Source organism: Monodon monoceros, unplaced genomic scaffold, assembly GCF_005190385.1.
Source record: "Monodon monoceros isolate NGI ecotype Baffin Bay Population unplaced genomic scaffold, NGI_Narwhal_1 Super_Scaffold_1, whole genome shotgun sequence".
Taxonomy (NCBI): domain Eukaryota; kingdom Metazoa; phylum Chordata; class Mammalia; order Artiodactyla; family Monodontidae; genus Monodon; species Monodon monoceros.
In genome coordinates, this window is record NW_021703765.1 from 7,452,697 (window position 1) to 7,466,041 (window position 13,345).

At 37.1% G+C, this 13,345-nt stretch overlaps 1 protein-coding gene across 1 annotated transcript in view; it reads right to left on the reverse strand.

The window, feature by feature from the left end:
* DOK6 (docking protein 6) overlaps positions 1 to 13,345 on the reverse strand; it is a 392,119-nt gene that overhangs the window by 77,407 nt on the left and 301,367 nt on the right. Inside the window, exon 6 of the mRNA XM_029220785.1 lies at positions 3,445 to 3,583. Coding sequence (XP_029076618.1) covers positions 3,445 to 3,583 — 139 coding nt within the window. The remainder of the gene's footprint in view (positions 1 to 3,444; positions 3,584 to 13,345) is intronic.

Below are 13,345 nucleotides of genomic sequence, written 5' to 3' on the forward strand. Positions count from 1 at the left end.
TCAAGGAGTAAAAGGAAAAAGATAAGCTTACTCAAAATTACAAAACTTTGATCCCACAAAATTCTGGGCCACTTGAGAGAAGGAACATTGTTGTCCTTTTCTTGTTTTCCCTACCACCCTGCAGCGTTTTGAGCACGGAGTAATAAATGTATTATTTACAAACCTGTGAATGGAGTTAATAAATGGCCAACTTCTCCTTTAAAACTTCTTAATGGAGTCAGTTAATATTCATTCATTCTTTCATTACCTTTCTCAGTGAAGGAAATGTAAGCACACACCTCTAACAGCCTTACCGATTTAGTGATTCTTTTTATCCAGTTCTCCACAGTGCCAATGAACTGTTTTATGCACAGTGCTTTTCTAGATATAAGATTCTTCAAACAAGAATAGAAACATTGCCTAACTCAGATTATAGAGATATATCAAAATATGTCTATTCACGTGTTCCCCAGGAAGGATGGTGATAAATGGGGCAAAACGAAGTTTTACATGCATATCATGCTGAAAGATATACTGAATTCTTTCTCTTATAGTTAAGAAACGGTTGTTGAGACATTATTTCTCATTCAAGTTTATCTATAAAGCCAGTAGCACTCTGAAATCATCTCTTTTTTAAAGGATGAAAGTAAATACTTCAGTTGCCTGAACAACAATGTTTGGGGGAATTCATTGCTTGTATAGCTTCTTGGTAATCTTGTAAAATCTTTTTAATAACATTAAAAATGTATAAACATTTTCTGTCTGATCAATATTTATCTTCCACGGCTTGGTTTTAAAACTGGAAAGCCAATGAGCAGTGTTATCTTCTTATTTTGCAGTGAATACATAATAAACAAAATGCAACATTTTTATATCTTAGGTAGGTTTTCCGGTACTTTTCCAACTCGCAAGTTACACTATTGCCTAGTTTATGGCACAAACCTTTGTTTTATTTTGTATAAATCAATTAAGAGTTAGATAGAGGGTATTTAAATTCTATTCCATACTTGTTGGAATTTCTTTTTTAAAAAGAGATTTGTACATGTAGAGGAGGTCTCTTAAAAGAAAAAGAAAAGGTATCTGGGAGACCTGGAAATCTTTGCTTACAGCCCTAGAATTTGGGGAATTGGGGCAGTTCTCAACTTGTGGTAGCATGCCCTTGGAAAAGCATCATTAGTTCAACTTATTCTACAGAATGGACTACCTATGGAGTAATTTAATTAGTATCAATATTATCCTTCAGAGAAAAGCATAGCTTTGCAATCACTGTTGAAATTAAACCAAATACTCCATTTATATGTATGCACCAAGTTGATGGAGTCTCTGATTTTGTGATTTTCAGAAACATTTGGTTTCTTTGTTAAGCCATACTGAGCCTGCTATTTAAACACCTGCCCCCTTTCCCTTCCACCTCCGAGCACCCAGATCCACGGTGTACCCAAATCCTGGCTTTCCACTGCCTGAGATCTTAGTAGGTGGACCTACCATCTCTAACTCCTTCACAGCAATTGCTTCACTCCACTCCCCTGGACTTGCTTCTCAGTGGCACAGGATAAGATAAACGTACAACCACACCAAAAGCAAATGTAAATTAAATTTTGTTTTGCAAATGTTTTCGCACAAGATTGTTAGACACACTTGTAAAGGATTGGAAGACATTACGTAGCTATAGTTGGGAATAAAAATTTAGTGTCTTCACAAACATTTGCAAGTCTTATAATTATTCAACACCACCATCATGATAATGAAACTTTCATAGTACTTTCTGAGTGCCAGGTCTGTTCTTAGCACTTTATATATGTTAATGCACAGATACCTCATTACAGCCAAATAAGTAGAACTCTTGTATCCCCATTTTACAGATACAGGAAAATGAGACATTTAGAAGTTAAATAACTTGTTCAAGATTATACAGACAGTGAGTGGTAGAATGGGGATGGGAACCCAGTACACTGAGTGCTCTCCTTACGGCAGACAATTACAGTTGCATGAAAGAGCTCTTGAAATTTCCTTTATGAAATACAATTTAAATGACTCACTTATGAGCATTTTGCCCGTTCAGAACAACTAGAAGTAAAGAACTACCGCTGTTGACTAATAGCAAGTGACATCACAGTTGTTCATTTTGGCTGAAAATTAACATCAGCAGATTGTAAATATGGGCTGATAATGAATGTTCAAGATTCTGAAATAATTTGAAGTTTGGTAGTTACATTTTTTTCACCCGATTTAAGCCACTAGAAAAATGTCATATTAATTAGATAATTGTTACAATAATTTAAATTTAACCCAAATCTTTCTAGAAGACTAAATCATACCAACCTCCTATTGATGCTTCATCAATTAATCGCATAGTCTCATGTTAATAATCCTATTAACGTTCAAGTTACTCTTTCACCCCCATTGAAGGCCAAATGTAAGCCTGATTTGCACTTGCTGCCCTTAAGTATTAGGAAGGCTTTTTAAACCATACCCTAGATAGAGAAAAATGTGTACGTAGTATTGACAAAATCTGAAATGTATTAAAAATAATGTAAAATCATTTGCTAGACTATTTTGTCTTCTTACATTTAAAAGATAATTTTATACTTCAAAATATTATGTATTTAAGAATTTTAAAAGTCAAAACTAAAATAATACTAGATATAAAGCCCCATACTCTTAAAATGGAATAGAATTATGAAAGTTTTTCTGGGTAGTGACCCACCTATTTCCCAAAGCTCCACTTGTCCTCTCATAGATGGAATCTAATGCATCCCTATAAATTCTGAAGAAAGAGAATATTGACCTATTAAAATTACAGCCGATAATAATTCCATTGTTTGCTTTTCAAAGAAGTTAGTAGTAAAGCTTATAATTTTTTTTAGCTACTTGTAAAATTTGCTATTTCAGATTCTTTATTAAATTATTTCTTAGCTTGACCCTGAAACTATAGCATAGTTCCACGACAGGATAACGGATAGCTGGTAAACAGTATAAGCTCCTTTTGCAAACATTTTAGTATCGGCTCTGAAACACGGACAGAAAGAGCTGGAAGTTTCAGAGAATCTAGGATAAATACAAAGACAAAAAGAAAAGTGTAATCCTTTCTGGTAGAAACCTATTTTCCTCATTATTTTGGGTCCACATTTGCATCTCTGATTGTCCGACTACATGTGGAGAGATGCAGAGAGCACTGCTTCTTGTTTCACTCTCTGTGCACTCCACTCGTCTCTGGGTAACTGTGGTAACAGGTCATAGGTACATACACGACGTGCATGGCTAGCGGCCACAAATAGCTTCTTCTGTCATATGCTGAAGAGGATATTAGAAAGATGAGGTTCAGTAACTGGGACAAGCTCTCGGGGCTGGGATGGGGTTGGACGCTGGGGCGCTGTCATGAAAGGACCCACATACACACGATGTGCATCAGACCTCAGTGACATTCATTTCCAAGCTGTTAGGTTACCAAGGAAGGAGCCTTACCCGGGCCTTCTGCTCCATTTCTAGCATTAATCTTTCATGTTGCTCAGCTATGGCCAGTGTCGCAGAATGGACCTTCTGATAGATCATTTCTCCTTCCCTTGTTTGAAAAGTGAATAGTCCTTCTCCTGTGTCACACATTCTGTGAGGATAGAGATAGGGAAAGAGATGGGTCTTCATGTGTTCAAGTGCGTAACAGTTCTCCATGTAAAAGATGCCCTCACCCTGTCATCCCCTCCACCTTGATTTTCATAGGAGCGAGTGAAGCAGATTCATCCTTGACCAAACCAACCAAGGAACCAACCAACCAACGCATCTTTAAATGGTGCATGAGAATGAAACTAAGGGTGAAAATCCATGCACATTTGGATTTTTAAAGATGAAGTGTTCACAAACGTGTGAAGGAACAGACAAAAGTGCTGTCAGTTATTACAGGGCATGTCTTACCAATATTCAAAGAATCAAAGCAAATAGTTGTTTTCTTTAACAGCCTTCACTCTGATATCATAGCACTGTCTCCTATGACTTGATAGCTCTTGAAACATTAAGAACTTAAGAAAAAATCTGCAATTTTATACTCATGTAGTAGGAACCAAGGAGAAGATTTTTTTAGTTTAAGGATTTGCATACATAGTTTGAAGCTTTTATTTAAACTGAGGAATCCTTACGTAAATCTCAGTATAGCCTAAGAAATAACATGGCAGAGAGGAGACTCCGTTTGGATGTGAGAGTATTTGTCTGAACTTGGCCCTGCCCCTTACCAGCAGTGTGACCTGAAGCAAGCTAACTTGCCTGTACCCCCTTCGCACAATCTCTAACAGGAAAAATAACAGTACCCAGCTCATCAGATCCTTACGACAGTGGAGAGACTTGATACAATATTTATAGTGTTCCTTAGCAGATATTAAGCGCTCAAAAATGTTAGTTATCATTCTTTTCATCATAGAGAAAGTATGGCACTCATCTCAATATCCACCATAGAGAAGTGGTTGGCTTAAATATAATATTTTTATCTGATGGACTATTATACAACTGTTACTATGTCATTTCTGAGAGCATATAATAACATTAAAACATTTTTTGGGCCATGCCACAGGGCTTGCAGGATCTCAGTTCCCTGACCAGAGACTGAACCTGGACCACGGCAGTGAAAGCCTGGAATTCTCACCACTAGGCCACCAGGGAACTCCCTAAATTTCCTATAATGTAAATTCAAGAGGAAAAGAAAATCAGAATACAAATTCCTTTTCAATTATTTAACTATAATTACCTTTTAAAACATAGTTTTTTTTATTGGACTAAAGCCACTGACAATTTCTCAGGCAACAGGATTATGTGTAAGTTTCATTAATAAAGACATTCTAAAATAAAACATATTTTAAATTAATATTTTAAACCAGCTTTTAAAAATAATTGGAGGCCTTCAGAAAGACCCGCTGAATATCAATATGAAGTTCCCAATCTGAAACTGGACCTTAACTGGGCTGCTGTGTTGTTGTTTTCAGGCTACAACACCAAAAGATTTGCACAAAATGCTCATGAGGCCAACCTCTGTCTTCCAGCACCAAAAAGATTTTAGATTCTACCTTATGATTCTCCAAGGAGTTTTAGTAGAAAAGAAGTGTCTCAAGAGGCTTCAGAAATTATAGAGGCTGTGACTGCCATCCCTCAGGGCTCCATAGAGCCAGCACTTAGCTTCTGTGAAAGAGATCTTAATAAAATTCACAAAGCGTGAAATGGAAAGTCTGAGAGAAAAATGAAGAGTTTTCACAAAGTGAAACAAATGAGCTTTCTTTGTTGATTCAGAGGGGTAAAAAACTCCAGCAGCGGGAGCAGGCAAATCATTGACGAGTGGTGAGCCCATCTTGTTTGAGGTTGAGTTTTGTTCATTGTTATCGGAAAAACACTGCTTATGAGGCTTCGGAAATGAGATAACGAAGACACAAATTGTTATTCCATACTCAGTCACTGAGTTGCAAAGGTCTAACACTTAGCACTTCCTGGGACTTAACTCTGCCCAGTGAAGGAGTCTGAAAGCTTACAGAAGGGTTTTATTTCTAGCCTCTGAAATAAAAACTGCTGTAAACTTCGTCCATCTATCAAGAAACCAGGAATTAGAACATGCCAGCATAAAAAGCAAAGAACTTTTAGGTAGAAGGGGCTCTTTTTTAAACAATAGGTACCTAAAGCCAAGCCGAAATCAAACTTCTTCACTATAATTGGCTCAGATTTATGACTTCTGTCAGCAGTGTTGGAAGAAACAGTTTAGGTTTTTACCAGTTATTGTTTAAAACATGTTCTCTCAGGAGTGGTAAGGAACAGATATGGAGATTTTTCTTATACGTCTAAAGAGTTTTGTGGTAGCGAGCCAGTACTAGAGAGGACAATGGGAGGAGGCATGAAATCATTCTGACAGCTATTGCCCCGCCCCTCGATCTGGTCCCCAGACCAGCAGCACCTGCACCGCTGGGAGCTGTCCAGAGTGCTGACGCAGAACCTGCGTTTGACAATATGATTTGTACGCACAGTGTAGTTTGAGAAGTACTGCGTTATAGAACTCTTTCCACAGGTCACCATTTCATTCAAGGGAGTGGGAGATGATGCTTGGGACCCATAGCAGGACAAATTAGAAGCCATATTTGTGCAGCTTAAGGCTTTGACATAACAAACTGAAGGTTAGAAAGGAAGAAATGTGATGAAAATGACAAAAACACCTCTAGAAGAATCCTTTCCTTCATTTGGAGAGAGCTAAGATAGAGGTGCTAGTTACATTTGAATATCCTAACCCCTCACCACTAACATGCACATTCCTCAACTGCATTGACTTGAAGAATAAGTGAAAATATGGACAATGTATGTTTGTCCTGACTCCAAACTAGAATTTTATTGAAATGTATAGACAATTACAAATGATATCTCTCTTTATACTTAACAAGGTATTTGCACAAAATTAATACTTCTTCTTACCTAAAATAAAATGTTAAAGAGTAGAATCTCTAAGGTCCCTTTCAGCTTTAAGGAATAATTTGGGGCTTCATAAAAATTCTAAGAAGTCGGACTGACACACTTATTTCCAGGTTTTTTTTTTTCTTTTCTGACATTGTGATATAAGGGACATTATAATAGCATAGACTATAATGGTACAGTCAAAAGACTAAGGGTACAAATTTCAACAATCATGTTATGGCCTGTCATATTCATTTATCACATACTTATCTAGTACTATAAAGCCAGACTCTGTCTTGGGCGTGGGGATAAAAAGGAGGGAACAATATACATGGCTCATTGCCTCTGAGGCTTTTTAAATGGTGGGGAAGATAAGCATTGTTCAGAAAATGACTCACTCACTGTGGTAAATGCTAGCAGGAAGAAGTACACGGCCAAGAGGAAGGCCATGGAAAGTTATTTCACCTATTTTCTCCTCATGTACAAAATGCGGGTGACAAGACTTTGTCACAAGATTGTTTTTATTTTTCTTTTAATCAAATGAAGTAATGTATGTGACAGTGGGCAGGAAAGGATTAATTCAGCAGGCCTGGGTTGCTCAAACTCTGCACATCTCGAAGAAAAGTCTGTTTGGGGGATGGTCCCTTGGAGGGTTTCTGGAATGCAACCTTGGAGCCTTTGTTATATTCAGTCTGATAAGAGTGTCTCTTGTGCCTGAGGCCTTGAGCCATGCTGTATCACTCTGACCAGGTAAGTTTATCCTAACAAGGTGGTTCACCATGAATGCCTGTTTTGCTCTGGTGGTGGCTAGGGTCTGAGTGACTGAGGTTGCTCCTGGACCCTGAGGACACTGCATGCCCATCTAGCTGACCCTCAACCAAAACCTCAGACACCAAGGCTCGGGGGCTTCCTTGGTTCACAACACCTCACGCTTACTGTCAGGTATCATTGCTGTCCCCGTGTGACTGCATGGGACAGGGGTCTGGAGGCTCGTGCCTGGTCCCTCCTTGTCTGCATCCTTGTGTCTTTTCTCTTCGCTGATTGTAACATGTACCCTTCACTCTAGTAAAACGAAACTGCGTGCATAATAGCTTTTTTCTGAACCTTGCGAGTCTTTCTAGGGAATCATTGAGCCTGAGGATAGTCCTGGAGACTCCTCCACCCAAGACAGCCAGCAGGTGGTAGGTTGTTAATATATTTTGATGTAATAAGAATATTAAAAATCCTAGTCTTTTCCTTAAATGGCTCTTTTTCAAATTCCATTCCTCTAGGGATTTAAGAGGGCATGCTCTCTTTCTTTATCCCACCTCACCATTCCCTTCCAGAATCCCTTGAAACAACAGTACTGCCAGTCTCGTCTCTACTGTGTTCTAACAAGTAAGAAATAACTAGAGTTCCCTGTGAATTCTGTATTCAGAGGAAACTAAACTCCAGGGAGGCACTCCATTATGTATGGGTCTCAAAGTTCCCTTCAAGCAGAGAAATAATCCTAAACGATGGTGCCACGGAGGCAACTTCACTTGAGAAAAAGCCCCTACCATGTAATCGCTAGACCACTGCCCTCCTTTTCTTGTCCTTACATTTCAAACTTAGCTCTTTAGGAAGGAGTGGCATCAGAATTCCAGCCTTTCTTCCAAATGGCAAGCAAAAGAAATTTACCAAGTGAGAAGCTAAGGAAACAGTTTAAGAAATGAAAATGGATACTTTAAAATAATTCTCTGGGGGTCTTTAGACATAATTTCGCTACAGATGAATTTGTAAACCTCTCGCAGCGTATAATTTCACCCCTGCAGTGAGTTTTGCAGTTTTGTATGTATATTTAGTGACCACATATTTATCCTCCATGCACATAGAAATTTTAAACTCTCAGCAATGGTGTAAAGCAGGAGCACTTTCTTGAAAGCCAGTGGTGTTTCTATTCATTATTTACAATTTAATGTTTAATTACAGAAAGTAATGAAATTCTTAAAAGCACAGCTCTTCTGCAGAGCAGTGAAACCCCATTAACAATTCTTTCCTGATAACAGTTTAATCTTTATTGTCATTTAACAATGCTAGCATTTTACTTTTTTTTTTTTAGCAGCTTTGAAAAGGCTGAAGTTTCTGTCTAAAGCTCTAGTGAGTCAGACGTTGATCCGTAGTAAAAAATTACAAGCAAAACGGACAAACAGACGAAAGCAACAGTAAAGCAAGTCCAGAAACAGACCCAGTTCATATGGGAGTTCAACATGTGGTGAAAGTGTTGTCTCAAATCTGTGAGGGAAAGCTGGGCTAGTCAATAAACTGCGTTTGGACAATAGCCATCTGGAAAAATATTTGGATCCATGTTTCTACCTCCACTGATATAAACTCCAGAGAAAGCAAAAACAAAACCAAAAAAGTACCAGAAGAAAGTAGGAAAGAATTCCTATATAAACTCAGAAAATGGAGGGGGTTTCAAGCTACGATCCAAGGCAAAATGTGACAAAAGATTGATAAATCTGCCTGTGAACAATGAAAAAAATAAGTAAGAAATCATAAGATAGCAAATGGCAAATTTAAAACTAGGAAAAATATTTGAAACTCACAACACTGATAACTTCTGATACCTGTAAGTTAGGTATAATATCAGTACTTTTTTCATTGGGTTGTCTGATCATTAAATGGATTAATATATGTAAATATTAAAACAGTGATTGTAACTTATTATTATGAAATAGTACTTCTATTATTATTACTACTACTACTACCCAAATAGTTAGATACCTAAGACATATTGCTAAGCTAGTAAAAAACAAGGAGAATATAATGTATATAGTGTGCCAACAGTTTTGTAAAAAAGTATGTGGGGAAGGATTTATATACATCTTTGCTTATATGTACATTAAACTCCGGAGGAATGCACAGGAAACTAGTAACCGTGTTATTTGCTGGGGGGGAAGTGAACGTGGTCTATGAATATGGGAGGGACACTTCTTGCTGATTCTTCTTTATGTAAACCATCAAATTAAATAAAGGAATGCTATGGATTTATTAATTGAATTTAATTAACTAAAATTAAATCACATTAAAATTTAAAGTAAAGGTCTGAGGACCCTCACAGGGTTTTTGTGAAGATGTAGTGTTTATGATGTGCCCAGCTCTGTCTCTGTCCCTTAGCAAATAACAGGCTGCCCTCGGTATTCGCGGGGGACTGGCTCCAGGGCTCGATAGCAGAATCCGAGGATGCTCAAGCCCCTCGTATAAAGTGATGTAGTACACTTGGCCCTCAGTGTCAGCGGTTCTGCATCTGCAGGTCAACCCTCAGTTGGTTAAATCTGCAGATGTGGAAGCCACGGATACTGAGTGCCGACTGTTCACTTTTACTGTTAAACTTATACAACACTGTACTGATGACTTAAGGGCCTCCCTTCCAGTTTAAACACACACACACACACACACACACACACACACACACACACAGTATATATATTTATATATACATTTAATCTCTTTCCAGTGTAGCACAGGCATCTGATCTGATCTTCAAGGGACCAGGATTATGGAGAGTTCTGGTTTGTAAAGCGTTGAAACAATACCCACAGCAATGAGGAGAATGATAACAGCTAGCTTTCGGGGAGCACCTACTAGTGTCAGGCATGGTGATAAATGCCGTGTGTGCATTACCTCACTGAGCTTCACAACACCCTACAAAGCTCTCACTGCTTCCATTTTACAGAAAACACCATGCTAAGGAGGCTAATAGATTTGCCCAAGGTCATTAAAATTGACGTGGTCGAGCTGTGATCTGAACGTAGCCGTGTGATTTTGGAGGGTAAGCTCATCATCACTAAGCCCAGTTGCATTCATTCAAGATAAGAAGCAGAAAAGCACGCATAATTCTTTCATTATGAACATTTCTGTAACAGGGAAACAGAGCTAGGACAGGGCTCGGGATAAAATATTTTGAAAGCTCTCTCCTTCTTTGCTGCTGTTCCTTTTCTGTCAAATTAGGTTCCCAAGACACATACCTCAATGGCATATGTGCACCCTTAAAATGGACATGAAGGTAAATCAATCAAAATTGTTGAATTGGACTCAAACATGCCCTGGACTCCCAACTTCAAGTCAAGTCCTTTATAAGGAGGAAGATTTAGCAGAACATCTGCCATCCTCTCTGCCTCCTGACTGGACTACTGTATGTTCCTAAACATTTAATGCATATGGTGCCTGTTCTTGCTTATCTCACTGTTGGAACCTTAGGGCTACAATGCTGTCCCTCAAACAAGTTGAGAGATTCGATCCTACAAGGAGATCTTGATTTTAGTCCAGGCTCTCTGCAAATTAGCTTGAAATGTCATTTTGATCCTTTATAAAATTGAGTTTCAATGAAAGAATTGATATAAATGATCTCTAATGTACAAATTTCTTCCAAAATTCTACAATTCCTCCACCTGTGTACTCAGTGATGAGTACAAATTATAATCACATTAATTAAAATATCTCCATCTTTACAAATATTTTCCAAATTTTCGTATTATTCTATTTTATTTACTTTTTCTTACTGCCAAATGTTCTCTTTTGGTTTTTCACCTCAATGAAAAAGCCAATTGAGTCTCCCTGAAGCAGTCTGAAGTTCTGGTTTTACTAAATCCTTGAGAAAATATACATATAAGATGTTCTTCTCCTTACCTTCCTTCCTGCCTCAAAAATTGAGAATTGAAAAATCCACCAGGTGAAGATGTAAATAAACCATAGGACTTTAGTTGCTATTTAATTACCTCAAAGCATGATCATAAATTATTAACATTATTATTCTCATTATACTCTTACATTGTGTTTATGAAGGTTTAGTGGGAAAAAAAAGCATTTTAAAAGGGTTACAGCTAATTTTATATGCATCCGGTGGCTTTATTGTAAAAATATTGCATACTCCTTGAGGATTAGGAGTTTTAACATCTGTAACCCCCAAGTGTCAACCACAAAAAGCAACCCAATGCACTCCAAAAATGTTTGTTGACCGAAATGACTTGAAAAATATCATTATGATGGCTTCCTGACAGGTAATGAAATTGTAGTTCTGGATAGCAAAAAAAAAGCAAAATAAAATATCAAAGAAAGAAATTTTCTTTGAAGAATGACCCCATAGTGTTAACATTTTCTTCTGAAAGGAGCAGACCAAACAATCCAAAGGAAAACAGAGCTGATACGTTATGTTCCCAGCTGATACACACTTGGTCTGTCTTAATATTGTTTGAGGGAGGCTGTGTGTATATCATATGAAACAACCCAAACCTATTTTTGTAGGAAGAGCTGAAGACAAAACAAGTCAAGCAAAAGTTTAAATTCTGTCATTTAGAAATTATATTCCCTTTTTAAAGTGAATTTGCCAAGTTACGACTGGAAGATTTTTTAAATTATCATGCAAGTTACTAATATCTAGACACTGAATTGCAAAAGAAGAGTTTTCCTTCTCTTACCATTTTGAGGGGAGACTAAAAATGAAATAATTATATTCCCTTAGAGCAAAAGAGCATGTAATCAGGGTTTAAAATTACATTTTGTTCTCTTTTTGCTCTAAATATAGTTAATTAAGGTAATTTTTAAATTATTTGAAAGATACTTTTGTTGTCTCAAGTGACTACAGAGGAAAGTGTTTAAATTATAGCCAAAATAGAAAAAAATTAAGACTATACTTGATTTTATGATGGTTATTTGCCTTTTCTTCTTCGCTTATATTTATTCATTCATTGATTTTTTTGGACGTCAGCCAATAATGCGTCAGGCCCTGTATTAGCTTCTAGACTATATTTTAAAAATCATATTTAAAAAATAATTAAATAATAAACATTAACTCATGAATTGCATTTGCTCTCATTACCTGTCTATCTATCTACCCATCTTTCTATGTGTTTACTTTTTCATTTAAACACTCAGTAAATGAGTAGATGGCTATATGAAATACATAACACAATTACACATTTTGAAGAATTGAACTGGTTATCCTTATTGTGTTAAAATTTTCTCTAGAGGTTTTAGGTTGACAGATCACTGACAGAGTATAACTTTTACTCTTTTACTGCCATTACCAAAACAAACCACCCGGTAAAATGGTACAAAACATATCATTCTAAGGTAGAATATTACATCCTTTGTAATACCAATCAGGGAGAATACTGATTGGCATTACAAAGGATGTGGGCATATGTGTCTACTACAGCTTTTTCATTTGTTTAGAAACAGAAATTAAAATTAATGCCATAGTAAAAAATGAATATACTTAAATTTAAAAAATTAAAGAATTTAAAATGTAATTACTTAGTTTTTTTTTTTTATAATTTCAAATGTCATCATTCCAGGTTAGTAAATTTTAAACCTTAATTTTTAAACTCACTTAAACTTTAAATTGTTTTCTTTAAAAGTATCTGAATTGAACATATAGTGAACAGACAATTTGAATCACCTTCAAAGTAGAACCCGCCTGCCAATGCAGGGGACACATGTTCAAGCCCTGGTCTGGGAAGATCCCACATGCCACAGAGCAACTAAGCCCATGTGCCACAACTACTGAGCCTGCACTCTAGAGCCCAAGAGACACAGCTACTGAGACTGCGTGCCACAACTACTGAAGCCCGCGTGCCTAGAACACATGCTCTGCAACAAGAGAAGCCACCACAATGAGAAGCTCGCGTACTACAAAGAAGAGTAGCCCCCACTCGCCGCAACTAGGAAAGCCTGCGTGCAGCAATGAAGACCCAACGCAGCCATAAATAAATAAATAAATAAATTTAAAAAAAAACAAAGAATGAAATGAAAAAAAAATCACATTAATTCAAAAAGCTCCTCAAAAATCTAGAGACAAAGGAGATATAAGTCATCATTCCTTAAAGGAGATGACTCCTGGGAATACATTCCTTTTAATGTTTGAACAGGTTTTCAATCTCCACCTCTCATCCATCTTCACTTCCAGTCTATGTCAAAGTCTCTAGATTCCTACACA